This window comes from Cercospora beticola, chromosome 9 (genome assembly GCF_033473495.1).
Source record: "Cercospora beticola chromosome 9, complete sequence".
NCBI classification, from domain to species: domain Eukaryota; kingdom Fungi; phylum Ascomycota; class Dothideomycetes; order Mycosphaerellales; family Mycosphaerellaceae; genus Cercospora; species Cercospora beticola.
Genome location: NC_088943.1, coordinates 2,273,815 through 2,298,520, shown reverse-complemented (window position 1 = coordinate 2,298,520; position 24,706 = coordinate 2,273,815). Strand labels below are relative to the sequence as shown.

Below are 24,706 nucleotides of genomic sequence, written 5' to 3'. Positions count from 1 at the left end.
GGTGTTGTACTTGCATCTTGGTTAGGCATTCACGCAGATGCAAGCCATGTGGAATTCTCATGCAAGTCATGACTTAGACGAAGCAAAGGATAGGATTTGGCAAGAAGAAGAGCTGCAAGTTCGGCCTTCACTTCCCTTATCTCCATCAGGTATGTACATGTTTAATGTATCTTGCATGCATGTACCTCTGTACTGCCGACAACACCTCTTCATCTCAGGCTGCAAGACAAGAAGATCCAACGAAATGAGTAATGCGCGAGAGCAGTCTAGCGAGCTACTAGAAAACATTTATTTACACTCTGCCAAACGAGCGGGCTAGGTTGGATTCGCGGCGAAAATCCAACCCAGCCTTGTGGTGGTCGCCGCACCATGCATGGCTTTTATGCAGGTACATGACACGTGCAGCGAGGCCAATGCCAGTCTTCATGTCATGTCCCAATTTTGGATCGTCACCCTTGTTGCCTTTCGTCTTGTTTGCGCAACTTCTTGTCTTTCTAGTGAGGTGTCTGTGCTGTGGTTGAATCGTTGTGGTGGAGTTCGTTTCGGGCGGTGCCTGTGCTCTGGCTGTAATCGCGCAATTCATCTTGCGTGGCGGAGATAGGTCAGACTGGTTCACTGACACGCGTATGGAACTTTGCAATGCTATAGATCTTCCGGAGAAGCCTTCTTCGTGCTGTGTGCACGAATAATGAGCCGAGGGGTGTGTTCTGGAGGACTGCCTTATTCATTCCCTCGGGTCTATCTTTCGCTTTCGAGGGTCAAGCACGCCGCCACCAGCTCCGTTGGAAATCTCACGTGTTGTTCATGAATCGCAGCCGGATCATCCCAGCGGTGTCGCTTCTCGCCACTGCAGAGGCGTTCGTCTTGCGTTACTGCGTGTCGGTGCTGACTCAACTTGCATCGGCATTCGGCTTTGGGTATTCGTGCTGCTGTAGGAGACCAATCAAATATTTTCTTGCAAATAAAACTATGATTTAGAAATGGTAAATGAAAGGAGCGCGCGAATAGTCGGTCTTGAGGTACGCCTCGACGCTTGCGCATTCGTGCATGGGTGCGGCATACCCTCAGTTGTGCTTTGGCTTGCATGCGCACATACTTGCTACAGTGTGCTGTACATTCCCTAAAGAGTAATGTCAGTCCTCTCAACGGTGGACGGCACACAGCTGTCACTGCAAGTCGGGCATGAAGTTCTATTCCTGACAAATCCCTCGACCACGGAGCCGGTGGCGATGATCTGCTGCGAACTGGACCCCATTGTTCCTCGACATGCGCGGACAGTGCATTATGCTGCTCTTCCTGAGGCCTAGTTGCTCAGAATGGTGCAGGGAAGCTGCCGTGAGAGAATTGCGTTGTTGGCCAGCCAATGCTATTCGGAGGATCGTTCATCAGATAGGCTGGACGTCTCGATCTCGTGCCAGCGCTGATCAGGCCATTGACAGACTGCCTTGCTATGGCGCTGCAGGACTGCATCTGCTCGGCCGCCATCATCTATCGCGGCTAATATGGCTACCAGACCGTCCAGTGGCTTCACAGTGGCCTCGAAATTGAAGGAGCACCGCGTTAGCGGTATCTTGGAGACACTTGTGCACTCGCATGACTATTCTTGCACATCATCAGGCAGCAAGACTTCTACGCCTTGAAAAATGAACAGCTGACCCATCATGACTAGGAGTTGATGACAAAGTAACTCCACAGCACTCCGCTGATGTTCAATCCAGCGCCGTCGTCAGGCCGCAAGGCGTTTGTGACCTCGAGATACATGTGTTGTCAGGGCGCTTGCAGCTGTCGGCACCTCTCACGAACCGACACAGTCAATGTCAGATTTCGTGGTCCGGACTGTGATCCGATGGCACGAGTTCCTTTCCTTTGGCAAGACTCATGTCCTTCGAGGACGTTGTGATGCTCGTCTATTTTCGTCCTGTATCACGCGTTATTCCCGAAAGGGTTGCTGCTTTCGTGTTTGACCGTCGCTGTCTCAAGCTGGCCGTTTGCTCAGTGCTTGACGAGACATTGTGATGTTCCTGATACGAAGAGAAGGGTACGCGTTTGGCAGTTCGTTGCCGCTGTCAAACGCGGTTGGGAAGGACGGAAAGCACAGTTCCGCTGTGGGAAGCGGCAGGGCTAGCAGCAGGATCAGGGATCTCGCCTGGCTACCTTTGGTCGAGATTGTGAAAGTGTACCAGGTACGGAATGATGAGAAGATCGTTCCGGTGATGGTGATGATGTGTTCCAGAACCGGACATGTCGTCAAAGTTGGTCTGGAGTGCAAGTGTTGTGGCGGAAGGATGGTTGTGACAAGGATGGTGTGCTTGGCCAATCAAGGGTGCAGCCGCCGACCACAACGAACGTGTGGACTGTCTGCACAACACACATCACATACACATCACGACAACTCAAGCGCCTCAGACACTGCACGGGAAGCCGAGCTCGACATCCATACAAGATCAGCATTGCGCCCAAAGCCGCTGAACATGGGCACACGAAGACGCGGATGCAATCACATCCCGTGAATTAATGCTACCAATGACTGATTATGCTGAGTTCTGGCTTTGCTCATTCATTGAGGTTACCAGTCTGAAGGGTGCCAAGTACACTGTAACGATTTCAGGCTGACACGTTCTGATTAAGACTATCTAATACTCTTACCAGAAGCCTCGAAGAAGTCGCTAGAAGTGCCTTTCTCATCACAGGCAGGAAAGGCCGAGCACACCTGACCTCACGTGTTATCGCCTTGAGCTACATGTCCCAGGAACACTTGCTATTGCCGGCTAGGTCCTGGCTCTGGGCCAAGTGACCTCTCTGTGCTGGCCACTATGGTCAAGACCAGTAGATCAATCTCAGCCATGCTTCGAAAGCCTCTTTCCCATTGAGCAAGGTAATGCGGATGGAGAAGAAGAAGCCTTGACACATTAGGTAAAAATTAGTCGTATTGTAGGAAATGTGCCCTCGTGCGTCGTGCATGTACGCGGAATTCTTGAGCACCCAGTCTCGCGAAGAACCTGGAAACCATGTGGAAACAACATTCTGAGCTCCCCAAATAGCCGCGATCGCAGTGCAATGAACGGAACCTTCCATCGAGGTTGATGGCCGCCTCCAGAGATCGCGAGAAGAGTGGAAGCCTCCCAGAACCATTCACTTTCCAAACGAAAGCCTGTGCCCAGGCTTTGACATGCACCTACACTTGAAGAACACTCAGACACTGTTCCTTTTCTAGCTCAACGTCACCTCACAAACCATGCCGAAACAACCCGACTGGACGCTGGGGCTCGCGGCGAAGGTGCCATATTCTTTGTTATTCCATTCGAAAATATTCTGCTAACTTGCATCCAGGTGCGCCGCCACCAACTCCGACACCATCGCAAAGCAGGCGAAGCTCTGCGCGAAATCTTGCTTGATGGCCTCCGCCATGCAGTTCTTTCGACGACAGAACTACTCGAGCTCATCCTCGTACACCTACCAAATGCTGATCTCGAGCGGCTGCGTAAAGTTTGCCGCAAATGGAATGCAACAATCCTCAGCTCGCCAGCGCTTCAGTCGAAATTCTTCATGACCATCCGAGAGCCTCTCGATAGATTTTGGTGAGTGTAGCAGGCAGGCAACAATACGAGACTTGATGCTTATGAGTTGTACGCAGGTCCATCGCTTCTTTTTCTCCGTTGTCGCCGCCGCAACCTCTGGAAGGTTTCAAACTGGTTCCCATCAGCGCTTCCATCAAGAATCACCAAGCAAGACTACTCATCTCACAAGCATCAACGAACAGAGCGTACGGATCTACATTAGTGGTACTGCGTCCCGTCCAGCTGAACCCCTTATTTCGCACGACTGAGCTATCGGACTGGGAATTCGCCACCGGTTTCGGCCAGTACGTTCACTTGAAACTCGACAGCGTCGCCAGCATGCTTTCAGGGCATTGGACATCTCCAAAACTACTAGATAGCTTCATCACAGATCCCCCCTGCTATAACGCATACATATATTGCCAGTGGAGGGGGAGACATAAATTGCCGAAGAAGGCGGGGGAAAAGAGAGTATGGTGTGTGTTGGGCAGTACTGTTCACAGCGCGGCTGGCTTGACTGTGAGGGACATCGCTCGTGCATTCTTTCAGGACCGTCGCGCGAAGACTTTGGTGCACCAGACCCTTGAGTCTTTCCCTGGGTCGTGGACGTTTCCGACGCTTGTGAATCACTTGAAGAGGCTGGGATACAAGGATGACGAGGAGTTCTGTCTCAAATCGTTCAAGCTCACGTTGTTCGGGGTCATCGTTCCGACTGAAGAGCAGTGGCGGACTGTGCAATAAACCGGAGCTGGAGTCCTTCTCTTACATGCGAAGTAGCAAGGCAGAGGCCTGGCAGCACGGAGGGAGGACTAGTCAGGATTAATGAGCTTCTGAGGATAGTCAAATGGCACGAAAGAGAGAGAATCATTGCAGAGACATCATGGCACATCTCCTCTCACTCCCTCACAGACTCAAAATTATACCACTGTGAAAATTTCTCTGTTCAGATTTACATTCTGCTTCTACTCCTTTCTTCCTTCTGTTCTCATAAAATGTCTTTCTACAATAAACAGTAACGATAGTATACCATGCTAAAACCAACCAGCAAAAGCAAACCTGCAAATAGGGTATCATGCGCGCTCGCCCGCTACGTTCCATACCATATCCATGCCCAGGTCAAAAACAAGAACACCAAAGCCAGAAGCATCAACATGAACATCGTTTCAGTCTCATGAGTCCTCCGCCGCCCGTTTCAGGATCCTTGGTCAATATTTAAACCAGATCGTCCCCTCTTTCCCCCTCCTCTTCTCCTTCTTCCTCATCGTCCACATCCACCAACCTCGCCTGCGTGGTACTTTCCCTCGCTGGCTTGTCCCCGATCCACACCCCATGCAACGGGGCTACAAGGCTAGGGTTGACGAAAGGCAGGTTCCTCTCCGTCTTCGCGCCTTCTTCCTCAGTTCTCACAGCCAACGTCACGGAGCCTTCTACCGCAGCCGCAGCATTCGGGTCTCGTCCAGCCCAAATACTTGTCTCAGGAGCGAGGTTCGTACTGTTCAAACTGGCAGCGTATCGCGGTGTGCTGCGATGACTGGCTTCCTGTTGCTGATCGGTATAGTGGTCATAGTGTTCGTTTCGCTTGACGGCCGACAAAGCGATGTACCTCATCAGCGGTTGATACGTTTTTCCGTACATAATCATGACCCAGACTGTGGTGACCAGTAGTGGGACCATCATGACACTTCGGGCAATGGCTCCTTTAAGGATGAGTTGACCAGCAGTGGTAAGCTGGAAGAGGATCATGCCGATGAAGATGCGCTCACAAATCATAGTCCAAGCGCGACCAGAGGTTTGCTGGCGGTGATCCATGGCGTAGAGAAGTTGGTATTTGTAGCAGTAGTGTCCCAGGGCGAAGTAGAGGAACCCAGCGAGGAGGACTTGCCATGAGGAGCGTAGGACGGAGTATACCATGCAGATGATGAAAATCAGCATGGCGTTTGGTAGGTAGAAGCCATAGCTGAAGACGGGAGGCTGAACGAGCTCGGCGTAGTCTCGCGGTGTCTTCGCCCCAATCAACATGATTGGATATAGCGACACACTGCCGGCCTCCAGCATGCGGAATGGGAAGAGACCGACACCTTGAAGAATGATGAAGTTGACGTAGAAATTCAGTAGTCGTCCCAGTGAGTACGCCATGGTCCAAGCCACTTTCTGGATATCTCTGATCGCGTCACCAAACTTCGCAAAGACTTCGTAGAACTTGGACGCTGTGCCGAGCACTGTGAAGACGATGAAGAAGTTGAAGAACGTGAAGAAGAAGTTTTTCGAAATGATGGACAGCTCGATATCGCCTTTCGAGATCTGACCTTGGCACCAGGAGAGGTAGTAGTAGAGGTATGGGACCAGGACCATCAGGAGAGATGCAATAGCAGTGGGCAATTGCGTGTTGACGAGCGATCGGATGTACTTGTGATCTTTGAGGATATCTGCCAGCCCGGGTACCACTTTGCCAATTGTCTCCACGTTCAGCAGACCAGCGATTGGGATGAACAGCACCGACCAGAATATCGTCAGGAAAACGATAACTGACGTGACCGTCCAGTTGCGAATGACACGCCTTCTCTTCGAGATGTAAGTGTTCTCCCAGATCACGTCGACTGGCTCCGGACTCTGTTTGGCGATGAATTGCAGAGGTGACGGATCGAGCACGGCTTGGATCGCCATTTGGCAAGATGCCACCGAATCCATCGTAACGAATGCCAAAGGCGTCGTGGGGAACTCCTTCTTGCGCAGCTCCATCACATGCTCGTCAGCCTCTCGCAGCCGTTCCGTGTAGTAGTCTATCGCATCGACTTGTGTTCGCTGAAACCAAAATCGTCCATATCGAATTGTCGTTTTCGGCCTGGGTTTCAAATATGGTCTCGCAGAGTCATTACTCCGTCCGATCAGATTTCCGTTCTCGTTCGCATCGTCACCAGCATCGGCATCGATCAGCGGCTCCGGCGGACTCGGCTGCGCAATCGGCAAAGTCTCCAGGTTTCTCTCAATCCTTCGGTATCCCAAATGAATGGTCCACGCTTCTTCCAGTTTCCTCAGCAAGTCCATCCTTTTGGCCATAGCTCTGTCCAGATCCCTCCAATTCCTACACAGCACTACCCTCTCCACGTGTCCGATTTCCAGGCTTTCAAGAAACTCTTTGATCCGCTCCTCATCCTGTAGGTCCTTCGGGATTCCCGAAAGCCGAATTGTCCTATCTGTGACCGTTGTCTGCGTACCCAGGAACTCCTGCCTGACCTCGATCACTTTTCTCGTTGTCGATATAACCAAATATATTAGGATCCCCGAGAACAGGTACGCAAAAACAATGTACATCCAGAGGTAATCCGACTCCAAGTTCTCTGGGAAGAACGGAACCGTCCAGTTCCCACCACCTCCAGTCCCGTTTCCTTCGAATAATCTCACGCTTCTCTTCAACCCCTGCCTGATCCAAAGGTCCGTATCATTATGATGTGTCCCATTTTTCCCGAAGTCGTCATCATCATCGTCGTCCGGATAAGCATCGTGCACAGGCTTGATAACCACCAGCGAGAACCCCAGCGTCACAATTAAAAACTTCATCGCCATTTTGAAGAAAGTCAAGAACACATATGCATCCAATCCCGCGCTGGCCAGAACCTGCTGCTCACTAATCCTCCATAACGGCAGAATCCACCCAAACATCGTATCGGGCAGCTCAGGTAATGTCGCGATCCCAGCATGCTTCGATGTCCGTTTTCGCGCAGCGTAGAGGTTTTTCCACCGTGGTCGGAGAAAGCAGAAGGCGAAGAAGGCGGTTGTGCCGAGGAGTAGGGAGAGGATGATCTGGATTGTCGTGTCGCGTGGGTTGGTGGCGCCCATGAGGTTTTCCCATTCGGAGCGGTCATCGCGAGGGTGGTTGTGGTGATTATTGTCATCGGGTTCTTTCATGTTGTTTTCGAAGAGGAGAAGGGAGGACATGATGAGGGTGATGGAGCATGTCCTGGCAGAGTGAGAGGTGATGCGTCGTCGAAGCTGGTGTGGTGGGGAGCGCGTAGGAGGTGGGTGTGAAGGTGTTTTGGTAGCATGCAAGTCGTCGATCGGCGAATCCAAGCTGCGGACGATGATGTCGCGTCATGCTCTCGAGTGTCGGCCCGACAGATCTTCCGCTCTTTATGCATTGGTATGAACATTGTGCAAAATGAGTGCAAGGCGTCGATGTGTGAAGTTCATGTTTGTAATTATCGTAGTCGCACGCATGACTCTCTATGCTCCGCGAACGATCGCTCGGTTCTCTATCCTAACTATACAGTACTCGCTATTGCACGCTATGCTGTTGATGCCATTCGAATGATCGTTCTCTCGTAAAGTCATGCTCACTTCTTTTTGCCGAAACCAAGGAATTTCTTCATCTTATCCTCGATGTTGCCCTTGTTCGCACCTCCTTCTTTCTTCTCTGGCTGCTTCATGGCAGCCTTGTGATCTTCTTCACCTTGCTTCTGCTGTGTCACAACGTTCACTTTCAGCTCCTGGGCCTGACTTCGATACTCCTCCTTCAAGCTTGGACCTTGTCTGGCTTTTTGAGATGCCTCCTTGGACCAGACCAATGTCACAAGCACCTTGCCTCGAAATCCAAAGTCACGCACGAGCTTCTTGTCGCTGTTGTTTGGCAAGGTCGTCATTTGGTTCTTGTCGCCATAGAACTTCAGCTCAAATGGTTCAGGGGCTTGTGCAAGAGTATTTTGCACTTTGGCATACAGATCGGACGCGGTTTCTGTGCTCAAGATTGGGGTCTCGATGATACTCTGGTCGGGATATTTGACGCGAACGATCACGCGTTGTATGCGTTCAAGCTCTGCCCTCTTCGCGGCCTCTTGCTCTTCGATCTCCTTGTCTGAGAGGAGTCGCTTGTTCTGGCCATGTTTCTGAAGTGCGGCTTGCAATGCTTTCGCCTGCTCTATGCTTGGCTCGAAGCTTGAAGGGTCGTCCTCTTGGAGCGCAGCAGCGGGTGTAGTCGATGATGAAGGAAGGTACACTGCCATGCCGTTGACGAGATTGGGCTTCATTGAAGCAGAATCTTCCGGGGCGGCTGCAGATGCACCAGCAGGCGGCTGAGCTGTAGATCCGGTAGGTTCTGTTATTGATGATGAAGCTATCACATCACCTTCGACTGGCTGTGCGATGGGGGCGTCCTCCATAGGAACATCCGATGGCTCAGCTGGGTCTGGGCCAGCATTTCCTCCCAATGGTACATCAGGCGTCGTTGTTGTAGCATCGGGTACACTTGTTGTATCGTTCACCGGAGCAGCATGTGCACCCTCAGCAGGCTTGGTTGCGGAGGGAGGAGCTTCAGCCTCGCTGAAGTACTGTTCGATCTCATTCATCGCCTGCTCCAGAGGCTTCCCGCTGCTCTTGTAGGTCAAACGAATAAGTACGCTGCCACTAATGCCCAATTGCGTCAAGGTCTTTTGCAGGTCGGCAAACGTCTCAAGTGATCTGCCCATCACATTTAGACATGGTTGTTCGTATTCCAGCCTGCCAGAACCAGATCCGACGTTCGATGGTGTAGCTCGTTGTGTGATATTGAACTTCTGTGTCACAGCTCCCCCAGCAACTGCATCCTCGAACTTTCGTAACACGAGCCAAAGGCTGGTCGTGCTGGGGAACTTGTCCTGCAATCTTTTCCCGCCTTCGCTCTCTGGAAGCTGCAGGGCAACATTCACCACGCTGGCCGACCGACTTCCTTGCACAAGTTGAAGCTTTGCACCTGACGCGAGGCCCGACAATCGAAAAGGTTGTGACAAATCCAGTGTCTTCTTGCCATCTTGAGTCTTCAGAACCCACGACTCAGGATTCAGCTTCTTCTTCTTGCAGGCCTCTTCCAGCACTTCTCGCAAATATGTCCCAGGTGTAACCTTGATCTGTGTTCTCTGAAATGTGGAGTCCACCACATAGACGCTGGCCGACATGTCGAGCGTCTGTTTTAGCGCTCTTCTGCGCGGGCCAGCAGTTCGCGAAGTTCGTCCCCGTCAAAGCGATCCGCGCGAGGAAAGAAGACGACACCGTCGAGTTCGAGAAGGTGGCGGATATGCAGGTGCCAAAGAGCGAAGAGGGGACCAGCGAGACGAGGCTCGTCCAACAGTATCCGTAATAAGGCCAAAGAAGCTTCTGCCTCGAAATGCGCAGCACCAGCAGGAAAGTGTACTAGACGGCGGCGGCGAAGTTGGCGCGACGGTGATCGCGGTCTTCTTCGCGCAGCTGTCGCCGAGCTTCGAGGGCGGTCTCGTAGAGATAGGAGCAGAACTTCTTGCCTTTGCTCCACACTATGGGTGCCACGAACAGATAGCTCAAGGCGCAGACTACTAGGCGTTCGGACTTGGTGAGTTGCAGGCCGCTGAGTCGGAGGTGGTCGAGGGACATGCTCACCGCGCGGCGAAGCTGTGCATTAGATGAAAGAATTGTTTGTGTATGTGTCAGCAGATGTTTCTGCGTGATTCTGCTGGATGGCGGCGCGAGAGAGTTGACGTGACGAACGGGGTGTTGCCTGCCCTCGACGCAACCTGCCCCACCAAACACCGACTGCAGTGACACTTTCTCAACTTCGACATCAACACTCCACCGACAACACCCCTCCTCTTCCTCCTCACCACCGCCACGATGGGCTCCACAATCGTCGATATCTCCTCTCCGCAACACTTTTCCCAAGTCCTCTCCTCCTCGCGCATCGTCGTCACCGACTTCTGGGCCACATGGTGTGGACCATGTAAAGTAATCGCCCCCGCCTACGATGCGCTCGCCAGCCAACTCAGCAGACCTGGCTCCATCACCTTCACGAAAGTCGACACCGATGCGCAGAAGGAAATTGCCCAGACGTACAACATTTCCGCCATGCCTACCTTCCTCATCTTCAAAGCCGGGCGCGAAGTCAAGAGAATCAGAGGTGCCGATCCCAAGGGCCTTAACGAGGCTATCAAGCAGATCGCTCTCGAAGCGCAACAAAGTGATGCTGGCGGCGGTGGCAGCTCCAGCGCAGGACCGAGTGGAACAGGTGGACCTCAATGGCTCGCTGTACCAGGACCAAAGGGATACCACGAGATCAGCGACGAGGTCGAGATCAAGGGTCTCGATTTCCTGAACGTAGACGGAGAATCAGGCGAGCGGAGAGTAATCTTTGATCCTTCACAACCTAGCGGTTTGGGCAAGGGCAAATCAGCAGGGAGCGGCAAGAAAGACTGGATCGAATCGGACACAGACGAACAGCTGATGCTCTTCATTCCATTCCAAGGGACGCTAAAACTACACAGCTTGCAAATCACTTCATTACCAGGTGAAGAGACCACGCGACCACGGACATTACACCTATACTCGAATCGCAGCCATGTGCTAGGGTTCGATGAAGCGGAGGATACGCCTGCAACTCAGACCGTCGAGATCAAGGAGCGCGATTGGGACGAGGAGACACATACGGCGAAAGTGGAACTACGCTTCGTCAAGTTCCAGAACATCAGCTCAATCACAATCTTCGTGGCCGACGGGCAAGGCGACGAGGAGAAGACACGAATCGATCGCGTGCGTCTGTTCGGAGAGTCAGGCGAGAAGAGAGCGATGGGAAAGTTGGAGAAGATTGGTGATGAGCAGGGAGAGTAGACGTGTACACACGCAATGTACGCATTGAGGGTCTGAAAAAGGATAGAGGTCACGTTGAATGCATGAGTACGACTATGATCACGAGATAGATGAAATCGGTATGAAACAAAAGTGATGCGTGATCGCGAGCTGAGCGAAACACCAAGGCTTCTCAAACCATACTGGCTCATCTTGAATATACTAATGTACGGATGATTCGCAGTGAGACGAACTCACTTTTGGACAATCGACATCTTATCCTCCCCCGAATGACTCTGAAGTGGGAAAGCCCGGCTGGAGCTACATATACACGCAGTCGCCGCTAGACCCCAACGATCGCCTTGCTACCACATTAGCTAAGTCAGTAAGTCGTCAGGATAACCTGATGCTTGATGTCGATTCAGCTTGCAAACTCGCTCTCCATGTCTGCTATGACATGAAGTGTGACTTTCCCTCCGCCTTGGTATCTAGTGAAGTGCAAGACGATTGTTTTTTTGCCCCTCTATGCTAACTTTGAAAATTCCTTTTGAGCGAACGACGGAAAAGATGCTGCGCTTTTCCTACGTGGGTTTATTTTGGCTTGACCACCATTTTGCGCTCCTTGCGCTAGGATTTTCAAGGTCGCTTCTGGGACAGAATGAAACGGCTTGTTGAGCCTTCCTTTACAAGTAATGACCACCAGAACTCAACGATTGTCGTGTACCTCATTAGTCAAGCCGGTAAGTCGTTGGCTCTTTGGCTGATGCTTGGTAAATTCCATGGCACGACCGCGGACGACGTCTGAAGACTTGCCATCGTCTAAGGCGGTGCCGCTTATAGAAAACTGGGCGCGGTACAAGGCGATTGTTTTTTGCCCCTTTTGCGTTGATTTTTGATTTTGGGACAAATGCCGATGAGATGATTGTCTCTCTCATGTGATCTCCCGACCCATGATCCTTCTTGCCATTGCCATGCACTGGATCATGTCACAAGTATCGTTATCGACTGAAAGGGCTTGGTGAGCTAACATATGTGAGTAACGATCACCAGAACTTCACGATCATCTTGGACCTCATTAGTCAAGCCAGTAAGTCGTTGGATCTTTGGCCAATGCTTGATGCAAAGATTCAGCCGCCAAACTCCGTTTCATGCCAGGTTCGATGGCATGTGTGGTAGGAGAGATGACTGTACATAAGGGAAGTCCAAGACGATTGTTTTGCCCTTTTGCTTCGACTTCATTTCTTCTTTTGAGGAAATTTGCAGGACGGACCTATTCTATACGTTCTTTATGTGTCTTGCTATATCGTTCTCGGTGCCGTAGCTGGCTGAGCCTACATATACAAGTGAAGAACCCAAGAACTCAACGATCGTCTTCCACTTCGTTGGTCAAGTCAGTAAGTCGTCGGTCATCAGTCGACTTCTGACGCTTGATATCAGTCCAGCTTCGAGATCCAATTGGATGTCTGATTGAAGGCATTCGTCGGACCGTAGTCGATGGTATTGAAATGTGGTGCAAGGTTCTTGTTTTGCTCCTTTTGCGTCGACTTCGTGGAACTTTTGCGTAGCTGCAGATTCATGCCATGCTATCCAACCTTTTGACATAGTCAGCTGGGCATGAAGATACAAACGATAGTCAGCATCAAAGAACTATCGTCTTATGCTTTTCGTGGAGCAAGTAAGTCGTTAGCTCCATAGCCGATGCCTGTTTTGTGAGTCCAGCCTTTCGATTTTCGAGGTGTACTTGTCCATGCCTTCTCATAGTCGAAGTGGCGAGAGATTGAATAGAGCAGAAAGCGATTTGTTTTTGATCTTCCCTCCTTCCTGGGCAATGAGCCTATATGTACAAACGCATCCTAGCAAAAGTCAACGATCGCCTTCTCCCTTATTAGTCAAGTCAGTAAGTCGTCAGCCATGTGGCCGATGCTTGGCTCCAAGATACGGTATACAGACGCTGTACAACGTTAAAGCCAGTCGTGTTGTAAGGCATGTATTTGCCTGCGATCTTCGCGTAAGGTGGACGGCGATCTGTTTTGCCCTTTTGCTTTGACTTCAGCAACGAGAATGGAGCCGTTTGTCGCGCTTATCGTCGAGATGACTGCCGGAGTCCCGCTCGAAATCGGGCTGTTGACGATCGTCTCTTGCTTTTCTAGCCAAGTCAGCCAAATTGTCATCTACTGGCTGATGCTTGAATCAGTCGACGCTCTGCAGCCTTATCGTCAATGGTCCATCCGGTTGCATTGCGACCTTGAGCTGGCGTCTAAGATAAGGTGGAAGGCGATTTGTTTTGCCCTTTTGCTTCAACTTGCTTATGGAGAAAAGAGTCTCGAACCACATCCTTTCAAAGATGACAGGCAACCGCAAGGGACCAAGCAATATATTCGCGCTCGAAACTGAACATCTAACGATCGCCTTCTGCCGCATTAGTCAAGTCAGTAAGTCGTCAGCACCCGCTGATGCTTGGTAAAGGGATAGCGAGTGAGAACGGCTTGAGGTGTCTAACCTCCTGAGTCGTATTTGCTGTCTGTCAACCCGCATGCTGTAGAAGGCGATTGTTTTTGCCGTTTTGCTTCAACTATTCGATATTTCGATCAGTCCTAGCGCTATTTTCATCTATTTTTGCCTGAGCAGAGACAGTCCAAGCACCATATTCATGCCTGAACCACGACTGTCAACGATCGTCTTCCGCTTCATCAGTCAAGTCAATAAGTCGTCAGTTGCATGGCAGATGCTTGGAAAATGCTGCCAGCTCCGCGGTCGAGACATGTATATTAACTGCATGGTTCGTTTGCAGTGTGTGCTCAGCTTCGCATAAGGCAGAAGGCGATATGTTTTGCTCTTTTTGCGTTGACTCCTGCAAAGGGACAATGCTGGGGTTCCTCATCGTTCGTCGATTGGTAAGAGTCTATGCCATACACTTCCCAGCCGCCGGGTCTGGTGACCATGCTGCAGTGACTTTGATTGTAAGTATATACTGTTCTAGCGCATGCTTCGAGTTTGCACGCCTTTGTGTAACTGAACTTGCAGTCAGCACGTTGCTCCTGGGCAAGGGCCCGAATTTCAAGGGTCTTCTTGGATTATGGCGTCACAGTGTCGTGCGGCACAGTCCGACTGCTCCAGTCCGTTGCGACTTTGATGCCTAGTCGCCTCGCGTGTATGCTACCGGAACACATCAGTAACTGAAGACTTCGATCGTGGACCAGTCTTTGCTGGAAATCCGAATCAAGTCCTTGACATACCGCTCTATCTCTTCAATCAACTATCAACATGGAAGATCAGGCAGCAACGAACCTCATCGGAGCCCTCATATTCTGGCTCTACATCGTCCTAGCCCTTGTGTTCACATCCCTCGTCCTGGACTCTCTCATTCGACTCCCTACACCTGCCGGGAGACGAAGCCAAGTGTTGGTCTTCAGCAGCCTGGCCTTTTTCAGCTTTGTCGCCTTATCCTTCAACATGCTGCACGTTCTGGTATACTCCTTCAAGCTCTGGACACAAGGTCATCCTCTTCCGGAGAGAATAAACGTTGGCCTAGCGTTGGCAACGATCTGGAAGTGGTCCATCACATCGACTCTTTTCAAGGATTTCGGCGTCGCAATCGTTGAAGATCTGAAGCGATTCTTCTGGACGCAGGCTGCACTTTGGGTGACCATGTCTGTGTGCCTGTATATGGGTGCCGAAGGCGTGCACAGAAGGGTTCCAAGGTTATGGGCATACTTCGCTTTGAGTCAGATCTTGCCAATCTCGTTTGCGCAGAATTTGTTCTACGTTGCGTTGCTTAAACTGCCGCCAGCCGAGTTGAAAACAGGAGTAATGCTACCTCGCAAAATTACTGCAGGCGTTGTGCTGGGTTATGGAGCCTCTTTGACATTGGCGGCCTTTCCGCTGATATGGGATGTTCTGGACAGAGTGTACCCAATCACGCTGCGCAAAATAGAAGCTGTGCCGTGGAGATGCGTGCCACCAAGAAAAGTGGAGGTGGACAGCCGGTATCTCATCCCAACAATACTCGTTGCGAGAATGCTACTGTTGCTCCCACTGTTCCTGCCGAAGTTGCAGCGAGAGGCCAGCGCAGCGAGCTATCCACGTGGAGGTTCTGACATGCAGGTTATGCAGAAATTGGTGACAGTTTGCGCTATCGCTATGACAGCGGGCGTTGGATGTCTGTTGCGAGATCTCGATTCCATGTGGATAGAGTTCTTGATTCTGGAGTTCAGATGGTGGTTACTGCCAGCGCTCTGGAGTCATCCAGCTGTCACATCGCTGGGCTTCGATTTCCTCCTCAGCGGCGTTAGTGCTGGAGCTTGGGTGTCCAAGTGGGTGCAATGCGGAGGTACACCTCAATCGTTCGAAAGCAAGAGAGAAGGCATCAAATCCAAGTGATGAGATAGCAACGCCAATGTGCTCGCTCACGAGAACACCAGATCTTCATTGAAGTCTCGTCCATTCACGGCATATTTCTCCTTGTTCAACGAGCTCATCTCCGGCTTGTCCTTGCTGGTGTCTCGTATCTCTGTTGTTCTAGCTCCTCCCTCCTTCTCTTTCTTCTCGTCTTCCTCGTCCTTCGCACAGCCACAATCGTAGAAGTCTCCAATGTTATTGCAATCAAATATCTCCTTGTGCAGCCTGATGTTCACCTGGTTGTGCACATGACATGCCCAGCCTGCCGCCGCGTTTCTCGAGCTCACTTGCGGCGGGAACTTCTTCAGCAGCTCTCCGAAGTGTGTGGCACAATCTCCGCAAGGATACACGCGCTGGAATGAGTAGATGAAGGTGCGCAGGGTGTTGCTTTCCTCTTCTGTTGGCTTCTCGGGGAAGCGAGCCATGACTGTGTGGAAGAAGTGCCACGTTGATCGTCCGAGTTCCGCTTTCGCTGTCTCGTTGCCCAGCTTTGGAGCGATGGCGTGGCCGGTCAAGGCCACTTGGCCAAGCTGGAGAGCTCCATCAGTCGTCTGCTGCAGTGACTCTGCTGCACGGGCAGCTTTCAGCGCTTCCTGATCATTCACTGATTGGCGAAGAGTGCGCATGCCGCTAAGCATGGCGAAGAAGATGATGAAGCACAGGAGAGCCAGCACGGTGTAGTACCGTCGAGTGGCCATGTTGATTGTTGATGTCGTCGAACGGTGTTACTGAGGAGTAAGCAATTGCCTAGTGAATGCTCAGACTATCGGATTACGCGGAGGTGGTGGACGAGGAGTCCTGCAGACTCAAAGGACAACATGTCGTTGTCGACGGGAGATGAGGACAAGGATGTCCAAGCTTTATTGTTGGAAGCATGTGTCTCAAATAAAGTAAGCATTTCAGGCACAAACAGTTGATGCCTGACCAACATTCCTTGAAAGAGCGACCTCGGCCAGGAAATACATGCCATTGGCACGACTCATCATCCAACACCACTGCTTACTCTGTCAGCACACACAACAAGACTCACTCAATATGGCTTCGACGTTCCCACCTCCACCAGTCAATACCATCGGTCAGTCGTGGTCACCAGCATTGTGGACAATATACTGATTCAAACCAGACTGGGACGACATCGGCTTCAAAGTCCGTGAAGGTAAGCACAAGTAGAGCGGCCGCAAACATCACAATCTGACATGGACAAGTCAACGGACACATCGAATCGACATACTCAGTCAAGACCGGAGAATGGACTGCCCCAAAATTTGTGCAAGATCCCTTCCTTCGCCTCCACGGCATGGCTCCAGGCCTCAACTATGGAATGCAATGCTACGAAGGACTGAAGGCTTCTCGCGGACCTGACGACAAGACGATCGGAATCTTCAGACCTCAAGCGAACGCAGAACGTATGCAGCACTCTGCTTCCTTCGTCAGCATGCCGGAAGTCCCGGTCGAGCTGTTCAAGAAGTCAGTCCACCTGGCTGTCAGCTTGAACGCTGCTTACGTCCCACCTCACCGCACTGGCGCTTCCATGTACATTCGTCCTCTTCTTTTCGGATCCAGTGCCCAGCTCGGCCTCGACCCACCTGAAGAGTACACTTTCCTCGTCTTCGTCATGCCCACTGGCGTCTACCACGGAGTCCACCCAGTCGCATGTCTGATCCTGGAAGACTTCGACCGTGCTGCTCCCGAAGGCACAGGTAGTGCCAAGATTGGCGGCAACTATGCTCCTGTCTTGCGACACAGCGGGAAAGCTAAGAAGGAAGGCTTCGGTATCACCCTTCACCTCGACAGCCGAACACGAACAGAAGTGGATGAATTCTCCACTTCCGGCTTCATCGGAATCCACGGAAACCCCGAAGAAGGCTGCACAATTGTCGTTCCTGACAGCAAGAACGTGATCAAGTCCGTGACGAGCAACACAATCTGCGAAATCGCCAAGAGTTGGGGATGGAAAGTCGAGCAGAGACCAGTAAGTCCCAGCAACCTTTCTATTCTCACCCACCTTACTAACAGTTGATCACAGATCAAATACAACGAAATCGGCACTTTCACCGAAATCGCCGCAGCAGGCACGGCAGCAGCTCTCGTCCCCATCAAGAGCATCACCATGCGCTCCAAGAACGACACTTTCAAGTACCAAGGAGGCGGCGATGAGCCCGGTCCAGCTGTCGTCAATCTTCTTGCTCAGTTGAAGGGCATTCAGCAGGGTAAAATCAAGGATGAGTTTGGATGGGTCGAGCAAGTTCGGGAGTATAAGCCTGAGGAGTATGCGCATGATGGCAGTGCTGGGCAGTCGAATGGTGTTAATGGTGCTACGCCGAATGAGTTGCCGTAGGAGATGTCTTTGCTGTGATGGCTAGAAGATGGGAGAATGAAAGGAAATGTATGCTCATGCTAGATCACGATTAGCTAGATGTTACATGATGAAATGATGTGGTAGCGCGCCGCCAATGAACCTCTCAGCAATAGTATCTCGAGAAGAAGTCCAACTACCAGGTGATGCTGATGCACTGAGAAGATGCTTGCCAGCAGTCCGCAGGAAGAACCAACCGAAGGCGTGATCGAAGCACAGCATGTGATTTGAATCATAATTGCATTTCTTCATCTCCTATTTAAAACATCCTCACTCCCCATTCCCCCTCCTCATCAATCAAAAACTAATGAATATCAACCGCAACCTTACTCGTCATAAGCTGCCTAATATTCGGCAAGAAAGCACAAGCAATACAACTCACAACTCCAAACGGAATCGTCGCATACCACACCATCTTCAAAGCCTCCGAATAAGCCATCTGACTCGCATACTGCGTCGCCGCAACAGTCGAAGCACTAATCCCCTCAATCGCAGCCGCCGCACCAGGAACTTGCGAAGCGTAAGCAGTGATGATGGCGATGATGGTTTGTTCATCTGTGACGCCGGATTGCACTGCGGCTGCGCCGACGAATTCTGGCAAGAAGCGAGTGAACCGTGTGAGGAAGATGTTGAAGAAGATGGAGGTTCCGATTGAGCCGCCGACGAAGCGGACGGAGAGGGAGAGGGCGCCTACTGTTCCGATGAATTCGTCCGGGGCGGCGTAGAAGGCTAGGGTCAGAGCTGGGACGACGAGGGCGCCGTTGCCGAAGGCTGCCAAGGTGGCGAGGGTGATTGTTGTGCCGGGGTTGTTGGGGTTGGAGACGACTAGGGCGCCAGTGAAGGCTGTCATGATGGCTGCGACGGTGAAGAACATGGTTCGGACGTGGCCTTTGGTGTAGCTCATCAGGAAGGAGACGATGCAGGCTCCGCCGAGGATTGCCCAGGGGTAGCAGAGGCCGCGGACACCGATGGTGATGGCGTCGGTGTTGTAGACGTATTGGAGGACGAGAGGGAAGAAGCCCAGGATCGAGTAGAATTCCATGCCGGCGATAAAGACGATCACGTACGCGAGAGCCACGACGCGTTGGCCTTTGAAGATCTTGCCTGGGACCATGGGGAAGGGGTGTTTGCCGTAGACTTCCCAGAGAGGGAATGCGACGAATGTTGTGATGGCTCCCACGATGAGAGGACCAAGGACTGGCGCTGAGGTCCATGGGTGTGGGTAGCCTCCTGCTTGGAGTCCGACGAGGAAGAGTGTGATGCCGACGATGGACAAGAAGGCGCCAACCCAATCGATACGTGCCAAAATTTGCATCTTGGTGAGTCCTTCTGCATTTGGTCGTGGCGGTGGCTTGTAGCAAAAGACGAGACCGACCATGCCGACGAGATTCCACAGACCGCAGAGAAGGAAGCAGTAGCGCCAGGTGGAGCTGCGGACGATGAGGATGGTGTAGAGGAGTTGTGGCATGAATGGGACAATCGAAAAGGTGACGAGGGAGAGAGTGACACCTCTCCAGCGTGCTGGGGTGATCTCTGCGACACTGGGAGCATGTTAGTGCACAGATCCTTGTGTCTTGATTGTATAACTTACCCAGCAAGCGCAACAAGCTCAGCCATACCAGCTCCCAGGCCTCCAATAGCTTGAGCAGACACAGCTTGTGCGAGCGAGTTGGCAGTAGCCTGGACGGCGCAGGAGGTGAGCAGGAAGAGTGTTCCGATGAGTGCAATGTTCCGGCGACCCATCAGATCAGTAATGTAGCCCACGAATGGGCAAATGGCAGCCACTGCCAACGTGTTCGCAGTCAACATCCAGTTACCGCGAGTCGTTCCCAAGCTCTGCGAGATGGGAGCGAGCGCGGAGCTGGTGAAGTAGAGGATGATTTGCGAGCCCACGTAGACAATACACAAAGAGAGCACAGCGATCATACGCTTTGCGGTCCATGGAATGTCTTCGCCATCCTTGCCGGTCTGAAAGCCTTCTGGAGGGCCTTTCTCCAAGCTTGACTTGTCATCGTTGTATTCATGTTGTTGTTGGAGCCCTTGCGCCTTCTCTTGACTGACCTCGGTGGCCATGGTGGGCGATTGCTGGAGAGGGTAGAGGAAGAGGAAGAGAAGAGCAACAGCTTACCCCGAGCTCTGCAGGCAATGATCTACCTTTATTATGCTGATCAGATCGCCGCTGCCACGCGGGAATATCAGACGAAGTACACGTGCGGCGTACGTGCATGAAAGTCTGTTTGCGCGCCTGTGTTGGTTCCGACTCGAAGCTGCCGTCGCTATAGAATGTGCGCCGTCCAATGGATTTACGTATAATGGCCTCAAACCTACACGGACCATTCTCTACGCCACGGCAAAGGACAGATGTAGTTTGGTATAGCAAGGAAAAGCGATTCAGCCCCCGCAATTTCCCCAGACACGTGAGGGGTGAGCAAGAGCGGCGAGCGCCCTGCAGTCAGCCGTGATCTAGAAGGTATACTTAGATCAACAGGTAGTAAAGCTCAAAAGAGAAGCAATGGTTGGTAGCGTAGAAGCCTTCGACGAACTAGCCATGATCTTCTTGGTCGCTTCTCACATCCATGATCGTGAATCAAATCTTTTGTTTCCCAGGCTCGTCTTCTGCTCGAGGCCTGCTTCACCATCTTGTGAACATATGCGATTTGTCAACAGCTGTGACTGCTGGACATGACATCCTTCGCGCGTTCAAGCAGGTGGTGGCTTGCTCTGGCTTGCTCCGGCTGGCTCAGAAGTCCGGCAAACGCGGTACAAACGGTTTGAGCGAGCACGGCGGAGACCTTGAATCCCAAAGAGGCAACGGCGTAGATTTCTTTAGTGCGGCTGACATCGGTACTAGCGGGACTTGAAGAACACGTGAGGACAGTCAAATGTACTGCGGCTCAAACATTTCTGGTTGATGTGTTCGAGATGCTTGCGAGGATGGAAAGTTGACACGAGGTCGTCCGGGAATGATTTTCGGTGCCGGATTTGTGTGAGCGCGAAGCCGCTGAGGTCGACGAGAGCGGCCAGGTGGTCTGCTATCCTTCGGCCTGTCCTGGAGCTGCATCACTCATCAATGCATATATATATCGCGAAGCGACGGCCTGCTGATAGTCAGCATCAAAGAACGCACAAGCACATAAATGTCAATGTCAGAACACAGCACGAAGGTATCAGAACCGGTGGGGTGCAGTGGTCTTGCCCAGGACTCTGGTGTCATTGACACTAGTGCGCGTCTGGCTGCGCGGACGTGTCGAGCGTGTGTGCTGTCGGCGTCCAACCCAAACAGAGATGGTGGAAGAAGGAACGAAAGAGAGGTTCGACTTGCAGGAGGTGATGCCTGTCTCAACCTGAGGCAAGTGACAAGGATTCTGCAACGCTGGTAGTTAGTCTCCCCTGCGCACAAGACGATACGACAGGACACGTGAAGCGAAACGCACAGTAACGTGAACCATTCTCATAAAATGCATAAACACATCCCCTCCATCACTTCATCCTGTACCCCATCTTATCTAAAAACACTCAACTGCGCGAGCAGCATCGTCGTCTTAAATTGCTACCCACATTCCTCTTACGCTCTTCGATCCCATTCCTCATCTCTCATCAGCATCAGCATAACTTCGCAGTCAAAATCAAAATCCAACGCAAACAACGCCCGAACGCTGCAAAAAAGGGGGTATTCTCAACAACAGCAACAACAGTAGCAGCAGCATCAAGTGCGCCAGACAAACAATGCAATGGCTTTTCCCCGACCCCATCCTTGCTGAGAATACCGCTGTTCCGGACAGCAACCACCCTCCGCATGCCTCCCTCTACCCAAAAGCCAAAGCCGCCTCGGCCCTCTATTGTAGAAAGAGAGGAGAGAGGAAGGGGAAAGGAAGTAAGAAGACCCCTGAAATACGAGATGAGCGCGAGCGTAAGACAGAAGGATTCATCACTGCCGAACGCCTCGGTCTCCAGCTCTCTCAGTTTCACCAGATCGAATCCTGCCGTTTCGCATAAAAGCCATGATGGAAGGGTTGTGATTAGATAATAATGCTCTCAAGAGACGAGTTCTGACAAGAAGTCGGAAAGCCTGATTCGCACAATAATGCAGGAAGATGCAAAGTGCGCAAGGTCCACGGTGCTGCAGAAGAAAAGAAGGTCGAGTAAACGATCATCTCTTCTTCGGTCGAGCAGCGAGATTGCCACCAGCGAACCAAGCAGCAAGAGGCGAAATCTCCTTCGACTTGACACTCTTGCTGCGAGCTTTGGTCTTGTCCTTTGGCTTGTCCATGACAGGAGAGATTCCAGGCGGGAAGCCAAATGGATCCGGGTATGCCCCAGCCGGGCCAGGTGGAGGCGGAGGCGGCATCCCACCCATGCCCATACCCATGCCAGGAGGTGGAGGTGGCACCATGATCATGGAGTCTGGGCTACTGGGCTTCTTGCCCTTCTTGCCAGCATCTTTGCCTTTCTTGGCTTTCTTGCCCGGCTCAGGTGGCATCGCATCAAAGGCTCCGAGGCCTCCGAGGCCAAATGAACTGAATGGGTCGTTGAGGGAACCAACGAAAGGATCTTCCTTTGGAGGCTTCTTCTCTTCTTCCATCGGCCAAAGATGCATTGTGACTTCCCAGTCAGGCTGGATCATCGAGTCCCAGATTTGTGGTAGGATGATCTCTCCATCAGGTCCCGTGAGATCGTAGTGACCTTGGTGAACATGATCGCCAATCACATCGACATGCAGGAACGCCTGCTTGATCAAAGTCTCCATTCCCTTCCAGGTTTTGCAAATAGCCCATGGGAAGCTGAATTTGCGTCCAACGGCATCCTTGAATCGAATCGGTGCTTTCAGAGAGTCTGGCGTCGGCTTGTTCTTCGCCGCTTCCTCTTCCAATGCCTTCTTCGCTTTCTCGGCCTCGTCTTTGGCCTTTTGAGCTTCTGCCAGTTTCGCTTCGTGCTCTTCCTTTGCCTTCTTCACAGCAGCTTCGTGCTCGTCTTTGGCCTTCTTCGCAGCAGCTTCAGCCTCCTCTTTAGCCTTCTTCGCAGCATCTGCAGCCTTTGATTCAGCGTCGTCCTTCGCCTTCTTAGCGGCCTCTGCAATCTCAGCCTTGCGCTTCTTCTCCTCTTCGGCTTTTGCCTTCTCGGCAGCCTTTGCAGCAGCCTCGGCTTCACGCTCAGCGATCCACGCTTTCTCTCTTGCAACACGCTCTTCCTCATGCTTCTTGATGAGCTCTTTGAGTGCAGCGATTTCATCATTCTTCGCGCCGGCGTCTTTTGTATCTTCCTCTTTTTTCTTCGTCAACATCTCTTTCAACTGCTCAAGATCCTTGTTCTTCTCAGGAGCAGCAGGTGGCGGTGAGGTCGCAGGCGGAGGAGGATATCCAGGCATTCCTGGCGGGTACATGGGATAGCCTGGCATGCCGTATGGATGGCCATAAGGCGAAGGGTAGCCCGGCGGTTGGTACGGCATCATTGCTTGTTCGGGTGCGAAATGTGTTGGTGCTACGAAACTTTGCGGTCTGCCACGTCGGCCGTGCACGTCAACTTCGGAAGGATGTCGTTGTGGTGGCGGCGGTGGGCCCATGTGAGGCATGGGCGGTTCTGGTGCGCCGCCAAAATAACTCGCACTGTCGTTGGGCATCGGTGAGAAGGGATTCGGCTGTGCTTGGTGTGCAGCAAACGGGTTCGCGTGCGAAGGGTAGCCAAAGGCATCTCGAGTTACGAGTGCCTGGCGTGGATCATGGTATGGATCTGGGTAGCCCGCTGAGGGACCCGACGCCATTGTCGGTGGGTAGCCACCATGGCTTCCAGGCGGCACATGTCTGTAGCCGGGATAAGGTGCGCGAGGCATGCCAGGGTGGCCATACGGTGGGTAGTCGTCAGCCACGGTTCCTGCGCTGGACGAGCCGTCCGAGAGCTCACGCCTCGACGAGCTGCGGTCGCGTCGACGTTCGTGGCGGCTTTCGTGCCTGGAGTGGTGTCGTCGCGAGGAACGATGCCGAGGCGGACTTCTCTCCTCTCGCTCTACTTCTCGATGTGTCCTGCGAGAGGAGTGCCGCCTGGCAGGTGGTATCGGCACCTCCACTGTCGGGCGGCGGGAGTGTGGTCCGCGTGATCGCGAAGCTGAGTCGGACGGGTCAATTTCGTCCTCGTAGTCACCGTCGCCAATGTTGTCCCAGCTCGAGTCGCTGGAGGAGGGACTACGGCTGCCGCCGCTCGAAAGTGGTGAACGTACTGATGCGCTGCCGCCGGACGATGTGTGGCCTCCAGGAAAGACGTGTATCACTCGATCCGCTCCCGTCCGTACAGAGAATGAGGCTGTACTCTGTCTGCGAGGTCGCTCAATGTCAGCTGAAGACTCCTTCGGTGCACTTGTGCGCGGAGGGGAAACCCTAGTTGCGCCTTTCTGCGGAACGCGGGTGGCCATTGGGGCAGGATGGCCTCGGACGCGAAGCAGGTCAAGTATGTGGGTGAGGAACAGAGAATGGGATTTTACTTACGCCCGCGACATCGATCAGAGCAATGTATAGGCAAGCTCAATCCTGGCCTTGTTACTGTCAGCTACAAGGACAAGGTCAAAAGGCCAACCAGTGGTCTGCCGTAGCTTTCTGGAGAGCCCAGGTGAATGGGTGGTCCCGCGTCACAGTATTGCCCAAAGGGTGCTACGGCGACGTCGTAGCTTGGGGACTGCCCTACCACGTACCGGATTCTGCTGCACGTCAAGCCTCGGAGTGACCTGGTCGACGTGACACAATTCTCCGACAGTGAATATTCGTTGAGAGGTGGTCGCCTTTGCGGTCGGTCGGTGATGTGGCCGTACTGCCCCAGGATGGCAGCGTGGGAGAGGGCGGCGGGAGCG

At 52.4% G+C, this 24,706-nt stretch overlaps 10 protein-coding genes across 10 annotated transcripts; 4 read left to right on the top strand and 6 right to left on the bottom strand.

Annotated features, from left to right (window-relative positions):
- Positions 1 to 3,235: 3,235 nt before the first annotated feature.
- On the top strand, positions 3,236 to 4,298 carry RHO25_013085 (uncharacterized protein; the record flags this gene model as incomplete). The annotated part of the gene is made up of 3 exons (XM_065603641.1): positions 3,236 to 3,277; positions 3,331 to 3,578; positions 3,635 to 4,298. 3 exons carry the CDS (start codon positions 3,236 to 3,238, stop codon positions 4,296 to 4,298), a joined length of 954 nt encoding a protein of 317 aa, XP_065459713.1.
- A 471-nt stretch (positions 4,299 to 4,769) lies between these two features.
- On the bottom strand, positions 4,770 to 7,493 carry RHO25_013084 (uncharacterized protein; the record flags this gene model as incomplete). The annotated part of the gene is made up of 1 exon (XM_023604352.2): positions 4,770 to 7,493. One exon carries the CDS (start codon positions 7,491 to 7,493, stop codon positions 4,770 to 4,772), a length of 2,724 nt encoding a protein of 907 aa, XP_023450089.1.
- A 395-nt stretch (positions 7,494 to 7,888) lies between these two features.
- RHO25_013083 (uncharacterized protein) lies at positions 7,889 to 9,481 on the bottom strand (the record flags this gene model as incomplete). Its single annotated transcript, XM_023604351.2, has 1 exon — positions 7,889 to 9,481. The coding sequence occupies one exon, from the start codon at positions 9,479 to 9,481 to the stop codon at positions 7,889 to 7,891; it is 1,593 nt and encodes a 530-aa protein (XP_023450096.1).
- A 235-nt stretch (positions 9,482 to 9,716) lies between these two features.
- Positions 9,717 to 9,932, bottom strand: RHO25_013082 (uncharacterized protein; the record flags this gene model as incomplete). The annotated part of the gene is made up of 1 exon (XM_065603640.1): positions 9,717 to 9,932. One exon carries the CDS (start codon positions 9,930 to 9,932, stop codon positions 9,717 to 9,719), a length of 216 nt encoding a protein of 71 aa, XP_065459712.1.
- A 237-nt stretch (positions 9,933 to 10,169) lies between these two features.
- On the top strand, positions 10,170 to 11,159 carry RHO25_013081 (uncharacterized protein; the record flags this gene model as incomplete). Its single annotated transcript, XM_023604350.2, has 1 exon — positions 10,170 to 11,159. The coding sequence occupies one exon, from the start codon at positions 10,170 to 10,172 to the stop codon at positions 11,157 to 11,159; it is 990 nt and encodes a 329-aa protein (XP_023450095.1).
- Positions 11,160 to 14,381: 3,222 nt separating this feature from the next.
- RHO25_013080 (uncharacterized protein) lies at positions 14,382 to 15,497 on the top strand (the record flags this gene model as incomplete). The annotated part of the gene is made up of 1 exon (XM_023604349.2): positions 14,382 to 15,497. The coding sequence occupies one exon, from the start codon at positions 14,382 to 14,384 to the stop codon at positions 15,495 to 15,497; it is 1,116 nt and encodes a 371-aa protein (XP_023450098.1).
- Positions 15,498 to 15,523: 26 nt separating this feature from the next.
- On the bottom strand, positions 15,524 to 16,213 carry RHO25_013079 (uncharacterized protein; the record flags this gene model as incomplete). Its single annotated transcript, XM_023604348.2, has 1 exon — positions 15,524 to 16,213. The coding sequence occupies one exon, from the start codon at positions 16,211 to 16,213 to the stop codon at positions 15,524 to 15,526; it is 690 nt and encodes a 229-aa protein (XP_023450097.1).
- A 337-nt stretch (positions 16,214 to 16,550) lies between these two features.
- On the top strand, positions 16,551 to 17,853 carry RHO25_013078 (uncharacterized protein; the record flags this gene model as incomplete). Its single annotated transcript, XM_023604347.2, has 4 exons — positions 16,551 to 16,590; positions 16,639 to 16,671; positions 16,721 to 17,487; positions 17,542 to 17,853. The coding sequence occupies 4 exons, from the start codon at positions 16,551 to 16,553 to the stop codon at positions 17,851 to 17,853; spliced, it is 1,152 nt and encodes a 383-aa protein (XP_023450092.1).
- Positions 17,854 to 18,175: 322 nt separating this feature from the next.
- RHO25_013077 (uncharacterized protein) lies at positions 18,176 to 19,944 on the bottom strand (the record flags this gene model as incomplete). The annotated part of the gene is made up of 2 exons (XM_023604346.1): positions 18,176 to 19,412; positions 19,463 to 19,944. 2 exons carry the CDS (start codon positions 19,942 to 19,944, stop codon positions 18,176 to 18,178), a joined length of 1,719 nt encoding a protein of 572 aa, XP_023450091.1.
- A 2,077-nt stretch (positions 19,945 to 22,021) lies between these two features.
- Positions 22,022 to 24,274, bottom strand: RHO25_013076 (uncharacterized protein; the record flags this gene model as incomplete). Its single annotated transcript, XM_023604345.2, has 1 exon — positions 22,022 to 24,274. One exon carries the CDS (start codon positions 24,272 to 24,274, stop codon positions 22,022 to 22,024), a length of 2,253 nt encoding a protein of 750 aa, XP_023450094.2.
- Between the last annotated feature and the right edge of the window lie 432 nt (positions 24,275 to 24,706).